General features: G+C 36.1%; 4 protein-coding genes across 6 annotated transcripts; 2 read left to right on the top strand and 2 right to left on the bottom strand.

Moving 5' to 3' along the window:
• On the bottom strand, nt 1-3,854 carry LOC111434646 (3',5'-nucleoside bisphosphate phosphatase). The gene is made up of 5 exons (XM_023072115.1): nt 3,391-3,854; nt 2,873-2,997; nt 2,311-2,622; nt 999-1,168; nt 1-736 (listed from the first exon to the last, which is right to left on the bottom strand). Exons 1-5 carry the CDS (start codon nt 3,709-3,711, stop codon nt 330-332), a joined length of 1,335 nt encoding a protein of 444 aa, XP_022927883.1. The 5' UTR covers nt 3,712-3,854; the 3' UTR covers nt 1-329.
• Nucleotides 3,855-5,910: 2,056 nt separating this feature from the next.
• On the bottom strand, nt 5,911-7,932 carry LOC111434638 (chlorophyll a-b binding protein CP24 10A, chloroplastic-like). Its single transcript, XM_023072103.1, has 2 exons — nt 7,615-7,932; nt 5,911-6,573 (listed from the first exon to the last, which is right to left on the bottom strand). The coding sequence occupies exons 1-2, from the start codon at nt 7,839-7,841 to the stop codon at nt 6,024-6,026; spliced, it is 777 nt and encodes a 258-aa protein (XP_022927871.1). The 5' UTR covers nt 7,842-7,932; the 3' UTR covers nt 5,911-6,023.
• Nucleotides 7,933-10,416: 2,484 nt separating this feature from the next.
• LOC111434693 (exosome complex component RRP42) lies at nt 10,417-14,964 on the top strand. 2 transcript variants are annotated; one of them, XM_023072173.1, is made up of 7 exons: nt 10,417-10,654; nt 10,763-10,918; nt 11,013-11,069; nt 11,217-11,309; nt 12,992-13,070; nt 13,774-13,898; nt 14,307-14,964. In XM_023072173.1, exons 2-7 carry the CDS (start codon nt 10,793-10,795, stop codon nt 14,685-14,687), a joined length of 861 nt encoding a protein of 286 aa, XP_022927941.1. In that variant the 5' UTR covers nt 10,417-10,654; nt 10,763-10,792; the 3' UTR covers nt 14,688-14,964. The 2 variants fall into 2 exon arrangements, with proteins under 2 accessions (XP_022927941.1, XP_022927940.1); XM_023072172.1 differs by having other exon boundaries at nt 10,418-10,654; nt 10,785-10,918.
• A 3,840-nt stretch (nt 14,965-18,804) lies between these two features.
• On the top strand, nt 18,805-19,740 carry LOC111434631 (non-specific lipid-transfer protein-like protein At5g64080). Of its 2 annotated transcripts, none has more exons than XM_023072095.1 (3): nt 18,805-19,190; nt 19,299-19,325; nt 19,455-19,740. In XM_023072095.1, exons 1-3 carry the CDS (start codon nt 18,854-18,856, stop codon nt 19,613-19,615), a joined length of 525 nt encoding a protein of 174 aa, XP_022927863.1. In that variant the 5' UTR covers nt 18,805-18,853; the 3' UTR covers nt 19,616-19,740. The 2 variants fall into 2 exon arrangements, with proteins under 2 accessions (XP_022927863.1, XP_022927861.1); XM_023072093.1 differs by having other exon boundaries at nt 19,452-19,740.
• The last annotated feature ends 4,030 nt before the right edge of the window (nt 19,741-23,770 follow it).

Genomic DNA, 23,770 nt, shown 5'->3' with positions numbered 1-23,770 from the left:
TTCCAACAAGTCCTTTTTCATTTTCAACATTGCCAAAAGATTGGTGTAGGCATGGAGATCCAATTAAATACATAAACAATGAACAAAATACTTGCAAGAGATTGAATGAAGTTTTATTGATTTGAACAAAAAGTATATAACTTACGATAATCGGAGCTTTTCGTTCGTCGACGTACCTCAACGAATCATCTACTGCAACCTGCTTTCCCCATCAAAAGAACAGTAACTATGGAAAGTACAAAAAACTTACTGAATCTGATCCACATGTCGACTATGTTAGCACGACGAGCGAGCATTTCATGATCGACCCTGGTTAGTGTTATGAACTCTTAAGGCACCTGAACTTCTTGTTGTTTCATTGAAATATGGGAGAGCTTTAATCTGATAGCTTCAAACTCGGCATCTTGCTTCTCTTCGTTCGTCAGCCACGAAGTTAAACAATGATCGATGATGTCATTTACGCAGCTCGGCGGTGGGGAGCCACCCTTCAAAACCCGGGTCCTTCCAAATCTGGTAATTTTTGCTAGATTTGAGTCTGAAGGCTCTTCGACGTAACTCTCGAGAATGTCTCGAATGGCACTGCACCAAATTGGTCGAGCGACCTTGAGAAAGTCGTGCATAGCAAGATCAGGAAGGTTTACACTTCCAACTTCGGATTCACTGTTTCCACCTCTTCCGTGAAAATCTGATCCTCCAAGTTTTAGAAGCCCGTTCATGTCTGCTAGGTCACTGTACACTGTCAATCGACACAAACATATGAATTTGATGTCGATTGTCTAAGTCGAGATATTTGAAAACCGATCCAAACAGCTAAAAGAACAATACACGGGCCGGGAAAAATGGCAACATGTTATCAGAAGATACTCCAAGGGCCTTTGATCCTTAACAAGCTATGCATTACATGGCTCAAATTTTTCAGACCATTCTAGAATACTGGAAAAACAAGAGCATGCTTATAACATAACAAGAAAGTATATATGGCCGAGCGAATTGTGTACCTGCTAATTTTCCATCGCTCCGGTAAACCTCCAGCCCGTGAAGACCGGCATCTTTCAATCTTCTAATGATAGCAACAGGATTCTTCAAGGCCCATGGATGAGCTAGGACAGCCACACCCCCTGTTTCGTGTATCAATTGTATTGCTTTCTCTGCACAAGGCTCTGATCCCCTGGAAAATAAACTCGTTTCTCATTGTTACGGTTTCAAAACCGGGCAAGACGTACTTTTACCCAATCCAAATAACGAACATTTTGGCTAACAAGTATGCATATCCCGCCACCATCTTCATAACGAGCAAGAAAGAAAGTCCGACTCAAACGCATAGGTTAAGTACAGAAACATAGAGACAGATTCACAGCCTGCTAACAAGTGATATGATTAGTTTCGTCCAAAACTAAACCAGGAAAATTAAGTAAGCTCTTCTCATGTCCTGGCATTTTAAGTAAACTTAGGATTCCTTCTTCCACGGAATCATATGCAGATAAAGATGCATATGCATATTGTGAGATCCCACATCGGTTGGGGAGGAGAACGAAACATTCTTTATAACGGTGTGGAAACCTCTCCCTAGCAGACACGTTTTAAAAACCTAGAGGAAAAACCCAAAAGGGAAAACCCAAAGAGAACAATATCTGCTAGGGGTAGGCTTGAGCCATTACAAATGGTATCAAAGTCAGATACCGGGCGATATGCCAGCAATGAGGCTGAGTCCCAAAGGGAGTAGACATGAGAAGGTGTGTCGCAAGGACGCTGGGCCTCGAAGGGGAGCGGATTGAGGGTCCCACATAGACTGGAGAAGGGAACGAGTGCCAGCGAGGATGTTAAGCCCCGAATGTTGGGGAGGTGAACGAATTCTTTATAAGGGTGTGAAAACCTCTCCCTACCAAACGCGTTCAAAAAACCTTGAGGGGAAGCCTAAAGAGGACAATATCTACTAGCGGTGGGCTTGGGCCATTACACATAAAGAAGCCGAAGAAATTCCACATCCCATGAAGTTAAGTATGAATGAGAAAGAACAATAGACATATACATGAAGCAAAATCAACTAGATATGTAACTTAAACATCCATGTGGCCATACTTACTAGTGACCTTGTTTAAAATTATGGACGAAAATCGATTTGAACGGTCTATTTCAATTTCATGAACATAATGACTCAAATGATAGCCTTCAAGTAGGAGGGATTAGTCTATGCCGATGCTTGCGGTAAACAAATGGAGCAGGATATATCACACCCTTATTTAGCCACGATGCATCAATATTGTTCAACAATCCATGATAAAAGAAAGCTCAGCAAGTTCAGATTCTCACGTTGAGTAAGCCGGTCCACCATCAAAAAGGTAACGAGAAAATGCCTGTTTTAGATTTTCGACATAGCCTGCTTCAACCATGGCACGAGCCACATGGAGTCTCCCAGGAGCAACTCCTTTACCAGTAATCTTAGCCACATGATCCCATTTAAGAGGCAGCTTTAGCTCATTCAGTTTTGACACCATGTTCTTTGCACGCAAAAACCGCCCCTCTCTTATATTTTCTAAGAAGTTCTCCAACTTCTCAATCTTTGCTGGTCCACAGCTGCTGTAATATGCAAGGATGTGTACTGGTTCTTCTGATTCTGAGTTACTGCTCCAAATCAGTTACCATGTATCAGAAGGTCAAAAGTTATTTCAAACGAAAACTCGACACAGATGTTATGGCACAATTCAACAAAATTTTCAACAACTGAACACAATGTTGCATTAAATAGTATCAAAAAAGCATGAAAATCTCAGAGTTTTAATACAAACAAAACGTACCTTGAGGAGAGTACTATAATAGCAAACAAATTCCAGAATTTTAACATCAAAGAGGGAAAAAGAAACAAAGATCTCACCCTGAAGAGAATATCGTACTGATTTCGACACCCGGAATTATTTTGATACCAAATCTACGAGCTGCTTCGATGGCCTCTGGGATACCAGACATTGTATCATGATCTGTCAAAGCAAGAACTTTCACCTGTTGTTGGTACATGTTTCTAATTAACTAAAGCATGACAGATATGGCTACAAAATACAAGAACAATAATGTAATGCTTGAACAAATTATACATAAATGTTTTAGATGAATGTGATACCAAATCTTTTAAAAAAACAGCACAGATTACTGAAGAAACCTGAACAATAGAAACAGGGTATATTGGCAATCCAAAGGTTTCATCTCACAAGTAGCACAGATTGTTAAGTGTTGTTCTGCATCTAACACCCATTTTTGAATGTAAATTTGAGAGTAAATTCTATATCAGAAACAGGATAAGAACAGAAGAACAGACAGGGAGAAGAAGGATTTCAATAGCGAGAGTTTTGAGTAAACAAAGCAGAAGAACAGGAAGAAAAAACAAGAAAGAATCACCCCATTTCCATGAGCTCGCTCCACCAGCTTCGAAGGGGAAAGAAATCCATCACTGAATTTGGAATGCGAATGCAAGTCAAAGACGACCTTCTCCCCACCTTTGCCAAGAGTTTTCTGAACTCCAAAATCGTCCACAACAGACGCCGCAGCAGTGGAGGCAAGAGAATTAGATTGATCCAAATAAACCCACTCCGTGACATACTTAAACGCCGCAGTTTGCTCAGAAGTCATCTTCTTCTTGGTGCCGCCTCGCTTCTTCTTCTTCTTCTTGGATTTCTTGGAATTGGGCGGCGTCTGAACAAAGTGGGCGTCGCCCACCATGGATACGGAGGTGAAGGTCGTGGAGAATGGATTTAGGTCAGTGGGGGAGGGAATGGGAATAGAGGGAAAGTGATAACAAACAAAAGGAGGAAGGAGGGAGACAGGCGGCCTTTTGAGGAAAGGATATCTTCCAAATCGCAGGTGTCCTCTTTTCCCCACTTTTATGGACTTCTCCCTCTATTCTCCTTTTCCTCAATCAAATTAAATTATTTAATTTGGGAAAACATCAATCCCTTTTAGGTTTAAATTTTTAATATGTGAAATTATTGGTTGATTGAATCTCCAGTCGTTAGTATTATTTATTGGTAACTAAGTCTATCGGTACCTGATATTGTCCCCGACCTCGATGTCTGCCTCTGATACCATTAGTAATAAGCGAAGCCTACTGTTAACAGACATTGTCCATTTTGGGTTCCGTGCTGACTCTTATACCATTTGGACATTGGTTGGGGAGGAGAACAACACATCGTTTATAAGGGTGTGGAAACTTTCCATTTTAAAGCCCGAAAGGGAAAGCTCAAAGAGAACAATATCTCGCTGTTCTCCGAAGGGGAGGTGGATTTGATAGCGGTCCCACATCGATTGGAGGAAGGAAAGAGTGTCAACGAGGACGCTGAGCCCCGAAGGAGGGAGGGTGGATTGTGATGTTGCACATTAGTGGGGGAGGAGAACACCATTTATAAGGGTGTGGAAACCTTACCCCTACGAGACGGCTTTTAAAGCCCGAAAGGGAAAGCCCAAAAAGAACAATATATCTGCTTGCGGTGGGCCTACGTCGTAACGATTTGTAATAGCTCAAGCCTCAAGCCTCACTTTTTTAAAACGCGTCTGTTAGGGAGAGATTTTCACACCTTTTATAAGGAGTGTTTCGCTATGCTCTCCAACAAATATGAGATCTCACAATTCACCCTCCTAGGGCTCAGTGTCCTCGTTGGCACACATCGGTGGGATCTCACAAACACGATTCTCAATCACATTAATCGAATAGTCACTCTATTGGTCGATCTATTATGTGCAATTTATTATTACATTTGGTCTATATTCACGTTAGTTTTATGAAATTGAATCATATCATATGATTTTGATATTAAACCAGTTAAAAAATCAATATAGGTTAAGTTCTAAACCTACCATAGAATAAGTTCAATATCTACTCTTGAACCCATAAAAAGAATGAATATTCGATTTACGTACCAGAAAGTCGTTGCAATAAATACTCCAAACGGAGTATTAGGGAGTAGAGTAGGCGTTTCTGGACCATTATATAAAAATTCAGTGTTTTCCCTTTATTATGAAATTTTCCCGGGATAGAAAATAAAATAGGAAGTGGAGACAGAAATGGGAAAGACTTTCCCGTCCACGCCCCACAGGCATCTCTAAACACAATATTCTCTTTCGATATTGAAATGGACAACAAAAGTAGCGACCATGGTGAAAGCAATGGCACCAATGAGCGTTAAGTTGTTACATCTATGAAAAGCGATAGCAATAGCTCTAGAAAGATGGCGGTGGCTCCCGGGAATGGAGGAGTACTTATTTCTATCGTTATGAATTTGTGAGGGATTCCCAGAAATTTAGGACCCATTACAACTAACAAAACCGGGAAAGACTCAAGTTGTCTGGACTAGCCTGCAATGACTTTATTTACATTAGTGTTACGTACAATTATCCATTACAAATATTGTAATGGTTCGAGTCCAACTTTAATATAGTATAAGAATGTCAAAATATTATCCACATGATTCGTGTCTTCACCAACTAAACCAACTAGCATTGTGATTAAAGGAAGAGTTTTGGACATCAAAATCTCGAGTATAAAGGATCGAGAGTCGATATTACTTTAAGGAAAGTGAGTGAATATCAGAGTCTCGGATAACGGGGGTGACATATAATTATTAGATGTCGAGCTCTTTAATATAAATGTTTGGGGTCGGACAAGAACTAGGTTGATAACATATAACTCAGGGTAGGAAAAATTAACGATCAGTAATTATAAGGGTCAGAAGAGACAACAGACTATGACATAAAACGTGAAACACTCGATGTGGGGTGTCACGAGGTCAAGCGAGCGGGAGGCTAGACAGCTGAGACGTGTGTGCGTGTAGATGGGTGCATGAGCTGTATGCGATGGCTCGAGGAGTAGACAACATTCCGATATCATATCAAATCATTGATCTAATAAATTGGTAGATGATGTTGTTAATTCAAAAACCCCTTCAAAATCTATCTCAAATTCATCAAAACATGTTCAATCCCAAAGTGTTTTTAGTGAAAATATGAACAATTTTTCCTTCACATCAACGAATTATTTTCTACAATCCAAGAGCCCCCAATGGCGTCTTCCCCTGTCCAGCTTCGAAGTAGAAGATGAGCATAGCTAACATGGCGATTCTAGCATGCTTGATCTCCGCCAGCTTCAATCTCTCCAATTTCTCCGTGTCTGGAATATAAACTCCATCCTTGAGAGTTCCTGCAAATCCCAATGGATCGAAGAATTTCCCTCCTGGGTACCCCTGTTCTCCCGTTGCGTTTGCGAAGTTCTCTGCGGTCCTCGACCATGGCGTTGCCCATTCCACGGATTGAGACTCCGGGTTGAAGAAATCTACCCATCGTTTGCTCTCGACCCATCCCATTAGTAGAAGCTGTGTTCCGAGCAGTGATCCGAAGGAGAATGGAGCGATTGCGGACGGATCGGCTCCGGCTTCGAACCATGGGATCCCGCTCCAGGCCTGGCCGATGAAGATTCCGACCACTGCTGCCATTGCCCACCGCCCGTGGATTAGCTCTGCTTCTCTGTACCATTTCAGAAATGCTGGATCCTTCCCCAACCCCAGTGGGTCGAAGCCGTAGTCGCCTGGTAGTCTGTAGAAACCAAACAGGTAATTGCTTATGAACTGTTTGATGAAATGTCTCTTTCAGAGTTTTGAATTGGCCTAGAAACTGTTTGATTAAATGCCTCTTCCATGTATTCTTAACAGTAATTGTTGAGAATGGTTAAGAATGATCCTGAGTTTATAAATAAGGAATACATCTCTATCGGTACGGGTCTTGAAAGCTTATACTTATAGTGAATAATATCATACTATTGCAGAGAGTTGTGATTCATAACATTGGTATAAGAGTCATGTTGAGGATTATTGGGAGTGAGTCCCACATTGGTTAATTTAGTGGAAGATCATGGGTTTATAAGTGAGGAATATTATCTCCATTGGAATGAGCCTTTTGGAGAAGCCCAAAGCAAAGCCATGAGAGCTTATGTTCAAAGTAGATACTTTCATACCATTGTGGAGAGCCGTAATTCCTAACAAGTCATGCTCTTAATTTAGCCATGTCAATATGATCCTCAAATGTCGAACAAAAAGGGTGTGAGCCTCAAAGGTGTAGTCAAAAGTGACTCAAATGTCGAACAAATGGTATACTTTGTTCAAGGAGTCGAGTCTCGATTAAGAGGAGGCTGTTTGAGAACTCCATAGGCCTCAGGGGAGGCTCTATAGTGTACTTTGTTGAGGGGAGGATAGTTGAGAATTGTTGAGAGGGAGTCCTACATTGGCTAATTTAGGGAATGATCATGAGTTCATAAGGAAGGAATACATCTCCATTGGTACGAGGTCTTTTGGGGAGTCTAAAAGAACTCATGCGGAAAGTAGACAACATCATACCATTGTGTAGAATCGTGATTCCTAACAATGTCTATATCGGTTAGAAAGTGTTTGATAAAATGCCTATGGAAAACAGCAAGTGCCTAGAAAGTGTTGGATGAAATGTCTCATCTTGATTCTAAACACTAATTGCTCAGAAAGTGTGATAAAATGCCTGTTCTAAAACTGAAATGCCTCTTCCAACAGCAGGTTCTAAACAGTGACTGAAAATTTTACAACAAAAACAGTAAAGAGAGAGACATACGAGCCATCGAGCCATTCCGGGTCGATGAAGTTGCCGCCGCCCTTAACAGCGGGGATCCAAGACTTCTTGGGCTGAGCAGCAGCGACGATGACAAGCTTGCGAGAGCTGACAACATTGACACCGCCTCTGGCACCGGCCAGCAAGGTTTGGGTTCTGCTACCTCCATGGAGGAAGGGTGAGCCTAACCCATTAAGCAGAGCACCAGAAGTTGCAGCCGTTGCAGCCATGGCTTCTTCTGAGATGTGGAAGTTTCAGGTATGTAGTGAGCTTTGTTTTATGATTTTAAGATAAGGGTCTGTGGGAGATGTTGTGAATTGAATTGTGGGTTTAAATGGAGCCATGTGTGTTGATGAGAATCTGGAGGGGAAATCTGTGGGAGGGTGTTGGATAGATTTCGGACCAATGAGAAACGAGTTCTTCATCCGCTGCTCCACTTGGTCACCAACCACGTGGACAATCGCTCTCCTGTTAGCCCTCTTTCAGCCTCATGATTCACTCCCAACTTCTTACTATGAAAGACAGATCCTTTTGGAAAAAAATTAATGCCCAACGTCTTCTTCCTTCCTAAAAACTTTTCTTTTCGGACTTTCCCTTATAATTTTTAAGATTCGTCTGTTAAGGATATGTTTTCACACCATTATAAAAAATGTTTCGTTCTCCTCTCCAACCAATATACGATCTCACAATCCACCCCTTTTGGAGCCCAGTGTCTTTGCTAGCACTCGCTCCCTTCTCCAATCGATGTGGGACCCCCTAATTCATCCCCTTTCAGGGCTCAACGTCCTTGCTGGCACACCGGCTCATGTCCACCCCCTTTAGGGTTCAACCTTCTTGCTAGGCACATCGCCTCATGTCCACCCCTATTTGAGGCTCAGCCCCCTTACTAGCACATCACTTGGCGTCTGACTCTGATACCATTTGTAACGGTTCAAACTAGATATTGTCTTCGTTGGACTTTCCCCTTCGAGCTTCTCTTCAAAGTTTTTAAAATGTGTCTGTTAGGGAGAGGTTTTCACACCCTTATAAAAAATGTTTCGTTCTCTTCCCCGAGTGGGATCTCACATAATTTATCAGCAACTTTTTATAAAAAAATTAGTATATACTAATAATTTATCTATAAATTTTGAAACATATTTTACATTATCTCTTCTATTAAATGAAATTATTTATTACTTTTTCACCCGCCTAAAAAAACTTAAAAATTAATTTTAAGATTTATTAAAAATATATGACTAAAATTAAACTAGAGAGAGAAAAGAGAAGTCTCATAGTGAGTTGAGTTCTTCTTGCTTGTTTCCTAACTCACTCTGATTACTTATATCATCGAAGGAGATAAAAGTTCAATCGAATATCTCGAATATGTTTAACATTCTCAACACTTGCATCCTCCTGTATTAGTTTCTAACTATATGTGATAAGGAATCACTACAATAGGAGTAAGATTCAGATTATTTTGTTTATTGAATATCTTAAGGCAATAACACTTGTTTGAGATTCGATTCACTGCTAAAGTAAAATCGATCATGTCTAGCTTAAATTCTAAACATGCAATCTAAACTATATAGAATTGTAAAGAAACTTAGCCATTGACTAAAGGAAATCAGATATGCTCTTTTTACTACATTTTCCAGTCTCCTCTATAAAGATACATGACTTTATATAACCTCAAAATGAAACCATTGACCTCTCATGAGCCATCTCAAGAGTTTGTAACCTTTTGTATGACTGTAATTAGTCACTATGTAAATGTATTATAAAAATAAACTTAAAATACATTAATGAAACACTAAAAATCTAGTTTTCAAGTATTCTTCGGAAATTTGTAACCATCTAAAAATAAATGAAATCTTACTTTCCATCAAACACGTATCCAAAGAGACCCTATGAGAATATATAACTCGATTCAATAATGAAGGTTTACTTGTTGAAGGTTGTAATGATAGAGTCGCGTTGTTGCCTATTACTCAGTCGTGAGCACCAAAGAATTACTCTGTAGAAAGAAGGTGTTGATGAACCTAAAAGTAGATCAAACCAATTACATGAAAAGAAAAAACCGATCAAGAGGCCAAGAAACATAAGATAGATGACCAGAAACCACTTAGGCTCGACTATCCATCCAACAAATTCAAAAGGTACACTACATTTCAACAAGTATAGACTCCGACTTCATCTTGATTTATGTTCTTTCGTTGAGGTTCAATCCATCGTAGATCTAACTAATATCATTCAAAATACCAAAAGACTAACCGTTACTAGCATTGATGAGAGACGTGCTCATCGCAAGCACCAGTAACAATGAGTTTAAGATATTCAAGATCTAGACCTGAACTAAGCACCTTCTATACTAGAAGTACTTCGAACTCGGACTCGTCGTGTAACGAGAAAGCAACCATCTTTGTTAGTACTTGACATCATAGGTAATATTTTACCGCTTATATTTTTATTTAATGCAATATTATTAATTATAAAACAAAAGTACTTTAAAAAAAAATTTATAGACTATATAAATTGACAAATAGAAAAAGCCAATATTAATTAATAGCTTTATATTTAAAATAAACTAATAATAAATTAATAAATTAATGTTATTTTGCAATTTAAAATCACAATAATCCTATTATTATCAATAGTTTGCCCACTAATATACTTTTGTAATTTCTTTTAAATATTATTTTAATTTCTTATTTATTTTTAAAAAATTACTTTAATTTTGTATTTTTTTTTACAGTACAGTATTTTTGGAACTTGCCAAAAAAAAAAAAAACAAAACAAAAATAAATGAAAAACCCTAAACCCATTTTTTGCTGGTAGCCCACTCCACTCTTCCTTCTCCGCCATCTCTACCGCGCGCGCCCTCTCCGCCCTCTCCGCCGGAGCTGTTCGTCGGTCACCCTTTCCTTCTCTCTCTTCCTATCACCCTGCAATTTCTGGCCTGCGGGTCGCAGCCCCTGTGTTCTTTTGCCGAGGTCCGCACACCGGCTCGGCGAACACCGAAGGCCTTGTCGCCGACAAAGCACGAGCAGCGCCGCCGTCCCTCGATGTCAGTAACATCTATCTTCTCTTCTTCTTTAATCTCTAGTTTATGCTAAAACCCCAATGTTCCAACTCAACTTTGTCGAAACCTTCGTCTTCTGGGTTTAATTTCCAGCTGGTTTTGTGTGGTTCACCAGAAGTAGGAATGAAGGGGCTTTCGGTTGGAGAAAAGCTTTTCATACAAGGTGGTATTGCTCAGGATCTTCGCACCGATGGTCGAAGGAGACTAACTTATCGGCCCATTTCCGTAGAAACGGATGTGATCTCTCAGGTATAATCAAAACAGAGTAGTATATTTATGCCTTCTTTTCTTGTTCTGTTCTTGCTCTTTATGTGGTTTTATTTCTCAATTCACTTATGTTTAGGCGAATGGTTCAGCAAGGGTCAGAATGGGTGGTACTGAGGTTATTGCTACTGTCAAGGTATAAATGCGTTGAGCTTCTTTCTCTTTCAATTGTACTCTTCACCAGTTTCTATCCAAAACACTGCAACCGCTCTGTTTTTCGTTTTTGAAACTGTAAACTTGGATTGGTTATGGTGATTACTGCTTAGATATGTTTTAAGTGCAGGCTGAACTTGGAAGGCCTAATGCAATGCAGCCTGATAAAGGGAAGGTTTCCATATTTGTTGATTGCAGCCCGACTGCAGAGCCAACGTTTGAGGTGTGAAACTTGCTTATTTTTACAAATTTGTTCATTCATGTGTGTAGAAATGACAGTAAATTGTTTGTTCCATGCAAAATGGTGTTTCGTTGGAGAAAAAGAGGTTATGCATTAGTGAAAAATGGAATGTTGAGCATCAGGAGCTATAATTTGTATGAAGGTCTTGATATTTAGATTTCCTGACTATGGGCTTGATTTCCATTTGGATTTCCATTGATTAATTTGCTGTCTATTCTTGATTAAATTTTGAAAGTAGTAGGATTTTGATCAATTGGATTAAATAAGAGGCACATTTATCACTAACCAACATAATCTAACAATTGGATATTGCAAACAAATCTACCTTGAAACTTGAAGGATCTTAACCTTATTTTCAATGATAGTATGGTTTTCATTCTTACTTGGATTATGATTAACTAGGTATGATCATTCCTCCAAACTTTAATGATTCATGCGCACAGAAATCATACAAGAAAAAAACCCCATTGAAGGAGTCCTCAATGAATTATAGGAACAGACTCCAATCCCAAAGAATAACCCAAGCTGATAACTGCGAAAAGAATGATTCAAAGATATCTATAACGATGCATTAAATCTCACAACTTTTGACACCTCCTCGACAAACCTCTTGTGCTTTTGAAAATAGTGACAAACAAGCCTGCCACAAGACTCCCCATTGAATAGCAAATGAACAAGCCTGCCCCAGAACTTTTCCTTTATTTTAGAAGTGAGATTTCATCATAATCGCCCTTGACATAGAGTGATAGTCCCTATTACTCATGTAACGGCCCTAAAAAACCAGTCCATAGGGAGTAAGCAAGCTGAAAACCTCTCAAATGCTGATTAAGATCCTCGTCAACATGACGATGGACACACCATTATTGACACAACATTAAGGAAGAATTTCACTTGATGTAATTCTGGGAATTCATTCTACCATGTAAAACTTGCCAAGTAAAGAACTTCACTTTTTAGGGATTTTCACCTTTCTGGAAAGGGAAAAAGGAGGCCCCTGATTGGACGAAGAGGAACAAAGAGTGATGGGAAAAGACTAATACATTAAGTCTTTAGACATATTAAGAGCCCAAACCCTATGGATAGGAGAATAGTGTAAAAAATCCCACTACCTCCAAAGACTTGTGATTAGTGAGAAGAGAAAACCCAGTGACAGTGAAGAGGATGAATTAGAGATCGACAAGATAGAGGCCACTGAGTGTAACCTCTTGTCAGAAAAATAATAAATGTGAATAAATAGATCACAAAGAGGCTTAACACCCACCCACGAATCCTCTCCAAAAATAAGTAACTATAGTCATCAAAAGCCTTTTACTAGAGTCTTTTAACCCACTACTTGTTCATTTTAAGTTGAAAACCAATTTCTTTCTTTTAAGGGAAACATATTAGCAAAGGTAGTATAAGTGCATAGTTCTAACATTTAATCAAAGATGAATGAACAAATTAAATAATGGAAAAGAGTTAGGGGATACAATAGATGTTAAATAAATGTTTTAAGTGCTAAAACAATAATCTAACAGAAAAGCTATTATAAACGTTTGTAATTTACTATAGAAATCGTTAAACAACTGAACTGGTATCCATGTGCATCACATCAACTTGTGTAGTTTCTTTTCCATATGTGCCTTTGGTGTGCTTGTAATAATTTGGTTTTTCACCGAATATAGGGTAGGGGTGGTGAAGAGTTGGCAACAGAACTCTCGGTTGCCCTTGAGCGATGCCTCTTAGGAGGAAAAAGTGGTGCAGGTTTGACTCATGACTAAAAAAGTAGATTGATAGTATTCACTGTTATGAATCACAAATCTCCACAATGGTCTGATATTGTCCACTTTGAGCATAAGCTCTCATGGCTTTGCTTTGGGCTTCCCCAAAAGGCCTCATACCAATGGAGATAGTATTCCTCACTTATAAACCCATGATCGTTCCCTAAATTAGCCAATGTGGGACTCACTCCCAATAATCTTCAACAATCCTCCCCTCGAACAAAGTACACTACAAGCCTCTCCTGAGGCTTATGGAGCTCTCGAATAGCCTCCCCTTAATCGAGGCTTGACTCCTTTCTCTGGAGCCCTCGAACAAAGTACACCCTTTGTTCGACACTTTAGTCACTTTTGACTAAACCTTCGAGGCTCACAATTCTTTGTTCGATATTTGAGGATTCTATCGACATGGCTAAGTTTAGAGTATGGCTCTGATACCATGTTATGAATCACGAATCTCCACAATGGTATGATATTGTCCACTTTGAGCATAAGCTCTCATGGCTTTGCTTTGGGCTTGCCCAAAAGGCCTCATACCAATGGAGATAGTATTCCTCACTTATAAACCCATGATCGTTCCCTAAATTATCCAATGTGGGACTCACTCCCAATAATCTTCAACATTCACTTCCCTTGTTTTGATCAAGAACTTTTGCCCTTGATTAACAATCGTGCTTTTGTTGCCTCAGGGGCTGGGATTGACCTTTCATCTCTGATAGTTGTGGAAGGGAAGCTTTGCTGGGATCTTTATATTGAGGGCCTTGTTGTAAGCTCAGACGGCAATCTTCTAGATGCCCTTGGTGCTGCGATTAAGGTACATTTTGATTCTTGAATGTTGTCTACTCTTCTATGTCTGATGTGTTTACTTAAATAACCAGGTTTTGTACTTATTGTTTATACTAGGCTGCATGACCATATAAGCTTTGCTAGTTTGACCAAAGCAATGTACAACAAACATCAGTATCATGTCCGTGTATGGTCTCTGCTTATATCTGTCATTATTTCTGATTGAGCAAGTCACATTTTGCAACTGAAGTCCCTTGAGCCTATATTTTTCTCTTTCGGTTTCGAGATCTACAATAATTTCCTCTTATTTAGGACTCTACCGAACGACTTGAACCCTTCATATTTTAGTAGATCTTTTAATAATCACGGTTGCTATCAAGAATATCTTGCTGGTAGTTAAAGCTGAAACTAACAAAACCCTCATCCTCTTCGCAAGGCTGCTTTGAGCAATACAGGCATACCAAAAGTCAATGTTTCTGTAGAAGCGTCCGCCAATGAACAACCCGAAGTTGACGTAAGCGATGAAGAATTTCTACAGTTTGACACATCTGGAGTTCCGGTCATAGTTACATTGACAAAGGTGGGTAGGCACTACATTGTGGATGCTACTTTGGAAGAGGAATCTCAAATGAGCTCTGCAATCTCCATATCCGTCAACAGGCACGGTCATGTCTGTGGATTGACCAAACGAGGGGGTGCTGGGGTCGATCCAAGCGTAATCCTTGACATGATTTCCGTGGGCAAACATGTGAGCGAGCAATTACTAAACAAGTTGGATTCGGAGATAGCTGCTGCTGAAGCTGATGAAGAAGAATGATAAAGCTTTTAAGGTCAGATCTCTGAAACTCTTGTTCATTTACATTGTAGAATCTTGGAACGAGTATCTGAGTTAGAATTCTAGTGTAGATGATATAGATGATTGTAAGGCAGTGATCTTGTAAAATTAGCAGGTCTTTTAGTCCTTTGATTCTGTCATGGTATTTGATCCCAGTTTAGTTGTGTCTGAAATGATAAAATGAAGGGCAGATGTTGAATCACTTGCAATTGTGGCTAGATCTTATTAATTTTAGACAACTTTATCTTCATTTGTAGTTTTTAGTTTCCTCACATTACCTTTTCCTATAAACTTGTTAGCATGGACGGAGATTGACATAATATTGAGATAGTTGATAAATAGTAGGGTCACTTTACCACATAGTTGTGACTATATGAAGAGCGTTAGAAGAGTCGTTAACTAATTTCTAGTTGTAAATTTTTTTGATGTGATAGAGGGTATAGGTGTTCTAGACTTGGAACGTCCAAAAGAAATAGTAAAGAGCATAGCTAAGTTAAGTGATTCATATGAATCTAATCAAGGAATAGATCACATGACGCCAACCGTAGATAGTTTTTGGCAATCACTGGGTAGGTCATGTAACACTAATGATTGAGTTGAACTCGAAGGAGCTAAATAATGTGAATCTAACACTGGGTTAAGGTTAAGTTAGGTGATACTAGCGATTTAGGTGAGCTCTAAAGAGCTAGATGATGTGAACTCAATTGTTGAAATGACTCGAAAAAGCTAGATGAGATATCCAAATTGAAAACCCTACCACGAACTCAGTTGTAAGACTTTTTAGTGTTGTATAACTCGGAAGAGTTGACAAAGTCTTATTCTAATATTCTCATAATGAATAACCTATGATTAAGAGTCTATGTTATTACTATTAAAGGTATATAAGATACACGATATGTTAATTCTAAGTGTGATTGATGTCGATAAATCTGAGTGAGTTACGTACTAAGTATATTTTTATATTCGTTCATGTTACTTATTCATTTTAGATAGTATCTGAATTTACACAACTTATTCATTTTAGGGTTCATTTGGTATGAAATTTTATTTAAGATGTTCGAGAATCTAATAATTGTGTTTGTGAATTATTTTTATTCATTAATGAGTATAATATAAATAATATGCATTAAATCCTTAGTTTTTTTTTAGGGTATTTAGCCATAGATATTAATAACTATTCTTAAATAAATAATTTAATAAAATTATACAAAAATAATCGGAAAAAACAATTATACATGACAAAACCTCAACGTTATTTGGAAAAGTTCATTAGTATTTTTAATATTTTTGAAATTCACTTATCTAAAATTAACTATAAAAATAAAAGTTTTTAATTTTATTTTTTAAAAAACTTAAAGAGTATTATTAAAAAAAATTCAAGTTGGGACAAAGGTGAAAAGTTCAAAAATATTTTATTAATTCAGTTTATTTAATATATTATGATCTTGGAACAAATATGACCCATATCTAAAAAGACGATTAATTTTGCATTCTAGAAATTTCTCCGATCACTAGATAAGATATCAATTATTATCTCAAAAGTTACGGATCAATTCACTATTTATTTATTTATTTATTTTGTAAAGGTCGACTAAATAGAAAAAAAATGTAATGTGACAAAAAAATCATTGTTTGAAAGGAAAATGAACAAATATTGGCTACCTTTGGTAAGGAATCTTTTACAGAACAATTTTGGTATATGTTAGTAATTTTTACTGGGTGTAAAAAGAACCGTTGAATATTATATATATATTTATTTATTTTCGATAATATTTTTTTAGAATTTTGAGTACTAATATATATTTTATTGGTTAATTAAAAAAAAAAGTAATTACTTAAATGGTTGAAAATTATAATTTCGTGTGATATAAGACATTAAATTGATAAAGAATCAAAATTTGGAAATAAAGACTTTTTTTCATGTTTAATTTGGAAATAAAATAAATATTAAATTCATACATTTTGTTTATTTATTATTTATTTATTTATTATTATTATTATTCATATAAAAGAAATAAAGACTTTTATATTGAGCGTTTCAAAACTTGTGTGGGGCCCACTAACTTGGGAAACGGTGCATTTGGGTCGACTAAGCTGCCAGCCTTACCTTCCTTCCGTACGTAGTTGACTATTGACTTTCACGGCTCATATATTTTCAACCGTGCGGCGTCATGATTAACATATAAGTCTCGAGAGAAACTCGAGTTCCGTTTAGAATTTAATAATTAATAATTTTATTTATTTAGTCGTGTTTGTTAATTTTTTTTTACAATATTGTTTGAATTTAAATCTAACACAATTAAATATTAATGTAATATATTAATTAATTAATAAATAATAATTTGACATGATACGATAAATAGTAGAGTAAATAGAGATCTATTAAATTTGCGGGAATGAGGTTCTTCGGCTCGATCGAAGTGGAGAACCGAAGAAAGAACAAGAAGAGTTTTTTCATTTTCATTTCCCGACCCTAATTATTTATTTATTTATTATAGTAAATAAGTTATTTATGACTAATTTTTCCTAATAAAATTTGAATTTTTAAGAATTACATTAGTTAAATATTACATTATATTTTTACGTATGAAATTATAAAAATATTTCTTGATTTTTTTTTCTCGGGATATAAAATATGTCTATTATTTCAAAAAGTGCAATATTATATTTTATCGGTTTTAGAATTACACTAAAGATCTGATAAAATGTTAGTCAAATAACCTAAAATGAGACGTTATTTTAAATTAATTTTAAAAGAATATTCGTTAATTTTTTTTTTATTAAAAATTTAAAAAATTGTAATACAAAATTTAAAGTAATTTACTTAACTCAAACCATATATTTCAAACCGGATTTGTCTCGTGGACACACAAATAATCCTAAACTCGTAGGATTTATTTTTCCTCTTCCTATTCTGACTTCTGTAGGTTTCTCGATGATAAGGAGATCTGCGAGAATTTTGACCCATATTTTATCATTTCTTCGAAATTATCTTCATAGTGTTCGATGATGAAAGTCCCCATCAGCTAATTTAGGGAATGATCATTTGTTTATAATTAAACAATACTTTCTCCATTGGTACAAAGTCTTTTGTGAAAGCCCAAAGTAAAGCCACGAGAACTTCAAAGAGGACAATATCATGCTATTGTGGAGAGTCGTGTTCATCTAACACATACCACGAACAAATAATTAAAGAATTTACAAACATATTTGGTTTTTGTTTTTTTTTTTTTTTTAATTTAGAAACTTGATAAGAATAATTAAAAAAAATAAATTTAAATCTCATTTTACGTGGGAATTGAACCTTAGTGTCGAAGGATGTATGCCTAGATATTTATTATAAAATTAATTTTGATAGTTGAATAATTAGAAAAAGGACAAAAACATATATATATATATATATATATATATATATATATAATTTATTAATTGATTAAATTATAAATTTAATTTTTGAACTCGTTTAATAAATTTTTAATCTTTTAATTCGTAAATAAAAAAATTTAAAAATGAATTAATATATTAAATATAAATTCAAATTTAACTTTTAATTTTTGAGTCCAAACTTTTATAATTTCTTAAAAAATTAAATTAATATTTTAAAATTTTATAAAATTAAATTTAATGTCGATATAATAGTTTTAAAATTAAAAAAAAATCTGAAAAATACTTTAAAAAAAATTAAAAAATATGGTTGGTTTTAAATGGAAAGTGTTGATATGTTGTTTTAAAAATACTATTTACTTTTTTAAATAGTTTAAAAAATAACTTCAACTTTAAAAAAATATTTTTAATTTTTTTAAAAAGAATTAAAAAAATATTTGTTAGTACCCGTTCAAAAATACTCAGTAACGAATTTTTTAAAAATTTTATTTTTATATAAATGTTAAACGTGTTAATACTATATTTAAATTTTATATTTTATAATATTAAAGGTAAAAAATTTTAAAAGTATTAACAAAAACTTTAAAAAAATAGTATTAAAAAAAAAAAAAAAACTATATAAAGGGTATTATGGTAAGAGTATTTATTGAAATTAAATAAAAAAAAAAATTCCTTATATAAATGGTCTTCACCAACCTCAAGCCACACTGTCCAGTTCTCCGGTACTTTTTTCTCCACTTTCCCTCTCTTTTTCTTCCTTAGAAATGGCTACCGCCAAGCTTTCTATCTCTCTTTTCGCTCTTTTCGCTCTGGTCGTGAATTACTCCACCGTATACGCCGCCCTTGTGCCGGAGGGGGACTGTTCCAAACTCATCCTCACTTTGGCCGACTGTCTCCCCTTCGTCTCCAAAGACAGCACCACCACCACTCCCGCTAAAGCCTGCTGTCTCGGCCTTAAAATCGTCGCCAAGGCTAACGCCGATTGCCTCTGCCATACCTTCAAGAACAGCGCTTCTTTAGGTATCGTCCTCAATGTCACCAAGGCTCTTTCTCTCCCTGCCGCTTGCGACATATCCGATCCTGCTCTTTCTGAGTGTAAATGTAAGCCTAATTTCTTCAAAATCGCTCTCTTAATTTCCGATTCGGTAAAACCCTAGAAAACCTAACTGATCTGTTTTTGTGAAATCGCTGTTTCCTTTTGATTTCCAGTGTCGACTTCTCCTATTGGCTCTCCTGGTACTGTTTCTTCTCTGAAACGATTTTCGATTAGTCTTACTCTGTTGATTTCGATCTGGATTTTGGAATGTTTGTGATAAAAATTCCTGAGCGATTGTTCTGTTTCGATTGTTGTTTTTGATGCAGCGGTTACGCCGGCTGCCTCACCTAAATTGTCGCCGGGAGAAGCGCCAGTGAAGAACGAGACGACGCCGGCTCCGACACCTGAAAATTCGGCGGCGACAGGCGTTGTGGTGTCCGTTGGATCCATAATCGCCGCCATTGGAGTAGGTGTGTTCTACAGTTTTTGAGTGGAAAGCGTTTGAAAAATTTGGGGGAATTTGAAAATTGTTTTAGTGTTTATTCGTGTTAAGGGAGTTTGTTGGGACCGTTGGATTAAGTTGTTTCTTTTGCGGCAAGGTGTTTTATTTTATTTTATTTTATTTTTAAATTATATAAAAAAATTATATTAATATTTAAAATTTTATAAAGTTATAACATAAATATGACCCTCAGAGTATATGAGAGTTACATGAAAAAACTAATGCTACATCCAAATAAAAACGATATCGAGGACAAGATGACTAAGAAAAATATAAAAAAATTAAAAACAATTTTGAGGATCACATGGGATGCAAGAAAAGTCGAGGACTTGTGTTGGTCTATGAAAATAGTCTCCACTCTTAAGAAACGAGGAGTAGGTAACGTAACCATGTCGCATGAGAGTAATGTGACCATGTTGCATGGAATGCAGGGAATGTAGTCTTCACTCTTAAGAAACGAGCAGTAGGTAACGTGATCATGTCGCATGGGATGTAGGGAAAGTAGTCTTCACTCTTAAGAAACAAGGAATTGCTATAAGAGAAGTAAGATTCGGATTATCTTGTTGATCAAACATCTCAAGACAAAAACATTTGTTTAAGATTTGAATCATTCCACGGGCAAGATTGATCACGTTAAGTTTGAATGATTCTAAACTATATAGAATTACAGAAAAGAAAAAAAAAAACTTAGTCTTAACTAAAGGAAAGCACAAATGCTCTTCTACAAAGATATCATACATGGTTTTTGTAACGACTTTAGATTTTTGATAGTCTAAAGTTGTGTACATAATATACTCATTTGTGTGAAAATAATCATTTGAAACTTCCGCATAAAACATAAACTTCATCTTAAAACACTGTCATGGACTTACGTGTTCGAAAATATCTTTAAAACGGCACAACGAAATACTAGGGGTGTACATTGTCCGAGTTGGGTTGGGTTGAGGGATTTGTTTTTACCGAACCCAAAAGTTCGGGTGGGTTAGATTGGTAACCCAACCCAACCCAAAAATTTTCACAACCAACCCAACCCACTATTTTTGAGTTGGGTTCGAGTAGTTCAAAAATTATTTTTATTTATCCACACTTTATAATTTTTCGGATTCAATCTTACATAAAAATAATTAAAAGTTATAAACAAACCCAAATCCATCCTTAATTATTCACAAAAAAAAAAAAAAAAACTAATAATAAATAAATAAATAAAAATAATAATAAATTCAAACGAAAATTTATTAACGTAGTTCAATATTCTCGTAAAACTAAGACAACTAAAATATGAGAATTATTCAAGAATTGGAGTCGAGTTCTTCATAAAAAAGATATCAATAAAAATGATTAATTTAAAAATACTATATACAATCAAAATAAAAAATATTATAATTGAAACAGAGTGTAAATGTTATGAGTTAGGAGAAGGTACCACTCTAGCAAACCCATCATTAATATAAGTTTCTTAGTATATTTTATATATTTTATTTGGCTCGGGTCAATCCGAAGGTTTTGTCCCATGAACTCGAAACCGAACAGAATCAGCTCAGGTTCAGAAAATGAACCCAAACCAACCGGAAAAGCTCATCCCAACCACATCCTCTCTCCTCAACCCCACAATATCACAGTTCATAAAAAAATAAACAGAAAAAAAATGTCAGTAAAATGCTGTTTCAACATGAGGATATGCAGATTTAATTGAAGAGATTTTGGTTTGTTAGTATGGTAAAATCCTATCTCATTCCTTTTAGTTATGGTTATAAGAAATTAATTTAGGATCAAACATTCTGTAATCAGATACCATATTCAATTAATTAGATTAGATCCCATATTCAATTAATTAGATTTTTGTTACGAATCAATAAAATTTTAGTTGGCAGGTCCATAAATCTATAAGATAGTAGCCAAACAATCAACTAAATTGGCTAATAATATTTGTTTACAGGAAAATAAATATAGAGTTAAAGAGTAATATCGAATTGAAAATGTTTATAGAATTTAAAATCTATTTACAGAATGAAAATAATTACAAAGATGAAGGAGGGAAGACGATGGAAGATTTGTTGAACAAAATTTAAAAATAAAACAGTAAATATCAGAGTGCATGGAACTCTATTAAATTTTGTGTAACACGAAATATCAGAATTTTAACTATGTAAATTAGAGAAATAATTTTATAGAGTCCATTAAATTTTGTCAGGTAAATATCAGAATTTTAAGAGGTAAATTAGATAAATAATTTTATAGGGTTCAAACTTGAAACTGATGTCATGGGCTCACATAGGTTGACTTGGATTTCAAAGGTCGGAATCGAACTTTCATTATGGATATATACGTGACAACGACTTAAGCTAACCAAGTAAGTGACCTTACTATCGGCATGGTTATATTTGATGTTGACACGTACCCTGTAGCTCTGCATGTGTCATATATATTGATATGTGTGAATTGTCTGTTGATCGATATGCTTCCTCTATGTTATGTATATGTTATAATATGTGAATTGTATGATAATAATTACGGTACGATGTGTTCAAGGATATGTTTGAGATAGGATACAAGAAGGATGCACAAAACGAAATGTAACGGTAGGAGTAAAATACGTTCATGAAACGTTAAGGTTAGGTTACATACCGGAGTGATATGGATAAGAGAGATTGATGGAAGAATACGGTTAGGTTACTAGAAAGGGATAGGTTTGTGATAGATTTGATAGAATGATAGCGTTAGAATTGATAGAACGATAGCGTTAGGTTAAGTTCTTGTGATGAGATGACTAAGGTACATTCACGTAATGATATGTCTGTGATAGGTATAAGAACGTTAAGGCTATGATAAGTTAGAGAACGATATGACTATGAAGTGTTTACGTTATGACTTGTTTATGATATGATACATTGTGATGCAATATGTCATGGTATGATGTGTATATGATGAAATGTTATGTTAAAAGCATAGAACGTTATGTTAGATCTCTTAAATTGTGTGTATACAACATGATATGAATGACATGAAATTACGATAAATGACATGAAATATAACCCGTTAGAATTATGTATGATTTGAGAACTAAAGAATGAGAAACGATATGACATGAATGATGAACGATATTTGAAACGATATGAAAAATGATATGATATGTACATAATACTAGCGGGGTTGTATTAAAGGATAATGAAAATGAAAAAGTTTTGGACCTCATGCATTATGTGTGCTCATGAACTTGGGAGGATACCCCTATCCCATCACGAGGGTACGGACGCGTACATCCAATGGCACGACAACGATCGTTATACCTTGTATAGCGCTGCCGTGACGGTTACTAGTTCTAGCGGGTGTCCGGCCTAAGGGGCTCCTAGAGTATGCCCATCGGATAAGGAAAGTGGCCTAGCGGTGTGCGAACTAGCTGGTGAGCCCCATACTCTCGCACGTATGGGCTGTGTGTAGGGTATATGATACACGTCCAAAATTATCCGTTAGGACGGCACCGTAGGAAAAACGGCATGAAAGATAGGTCCCATCATCTCATTGCATGTGAATGCTGCATTTAACTCCAATAGTGGGGTCACTCACTGAGTATTTCTTTAAATACTCAAGCCATGTGCTACTACATTTTTTCAGGTTAAGGCAAGACATTCCTGCATGGGTGACGACGGCATCGCAACTCAAGATCATGGCACATGCATAAGATGGTGGTATTTAATGGGTGACGACGGCATCGCAACTCGAGATCATGGCACATGCATAAGATGGTGGTATTTAATTAACTCGTGCAGGAATGCCTTAAATACTCAAGTCATGTGCTATTACATTTTTTCAGGTTAAGGCAAGGCATTCCTCTACTGCTGACGATGACATCGCAACTCGAGATCAAGGCACATGCATAGGATGATGGTATTTAATTTCTTAGACTTAGGCTAGAATAGGATGTTTTAAACTTAAACGCTTATTTATTTTATTTCGGGTCTTTTGTTGTGTCGTTTTAAAGATGTTTTCGAAACACGTAAGTCCATGGTTGTGTTTTAAGACAAAGGTTATGTTTGATGGAATTTAAATGAAGTTTTCCGCATTCAATGTTTATGGTACGTCTACAGTAGCGACCTTAAATTAAGTAAAAAAATTTGGGTCGTTACAGAGTAACACATGACTTGG

The sequence above is a fragment of the Cucurbita moschata genome, unplaced genomic scaffold (assembly GCF_002738365.1).
Source record: "Cucurbita moschata cultivar Rifu unplaced genomic scaffold, Cmos_1.0 Cmo_Scf00045, whole genome shotgun sequence".
In the NCBI taxonomy this organism is placed as follows: domain Eukaryota; kingdom Viridiplantae; phylum Streptophyta; class Magnoliopsida; order Cucurbitales; family Cucurbitaceae; genus Cucurbita; species Cucurbita moschata.
The sequence above is the reverse complement of the archived record's forward strand: the minus strand, read 5'-3'. Positions and strand labels throughout refer to the sequence as shown.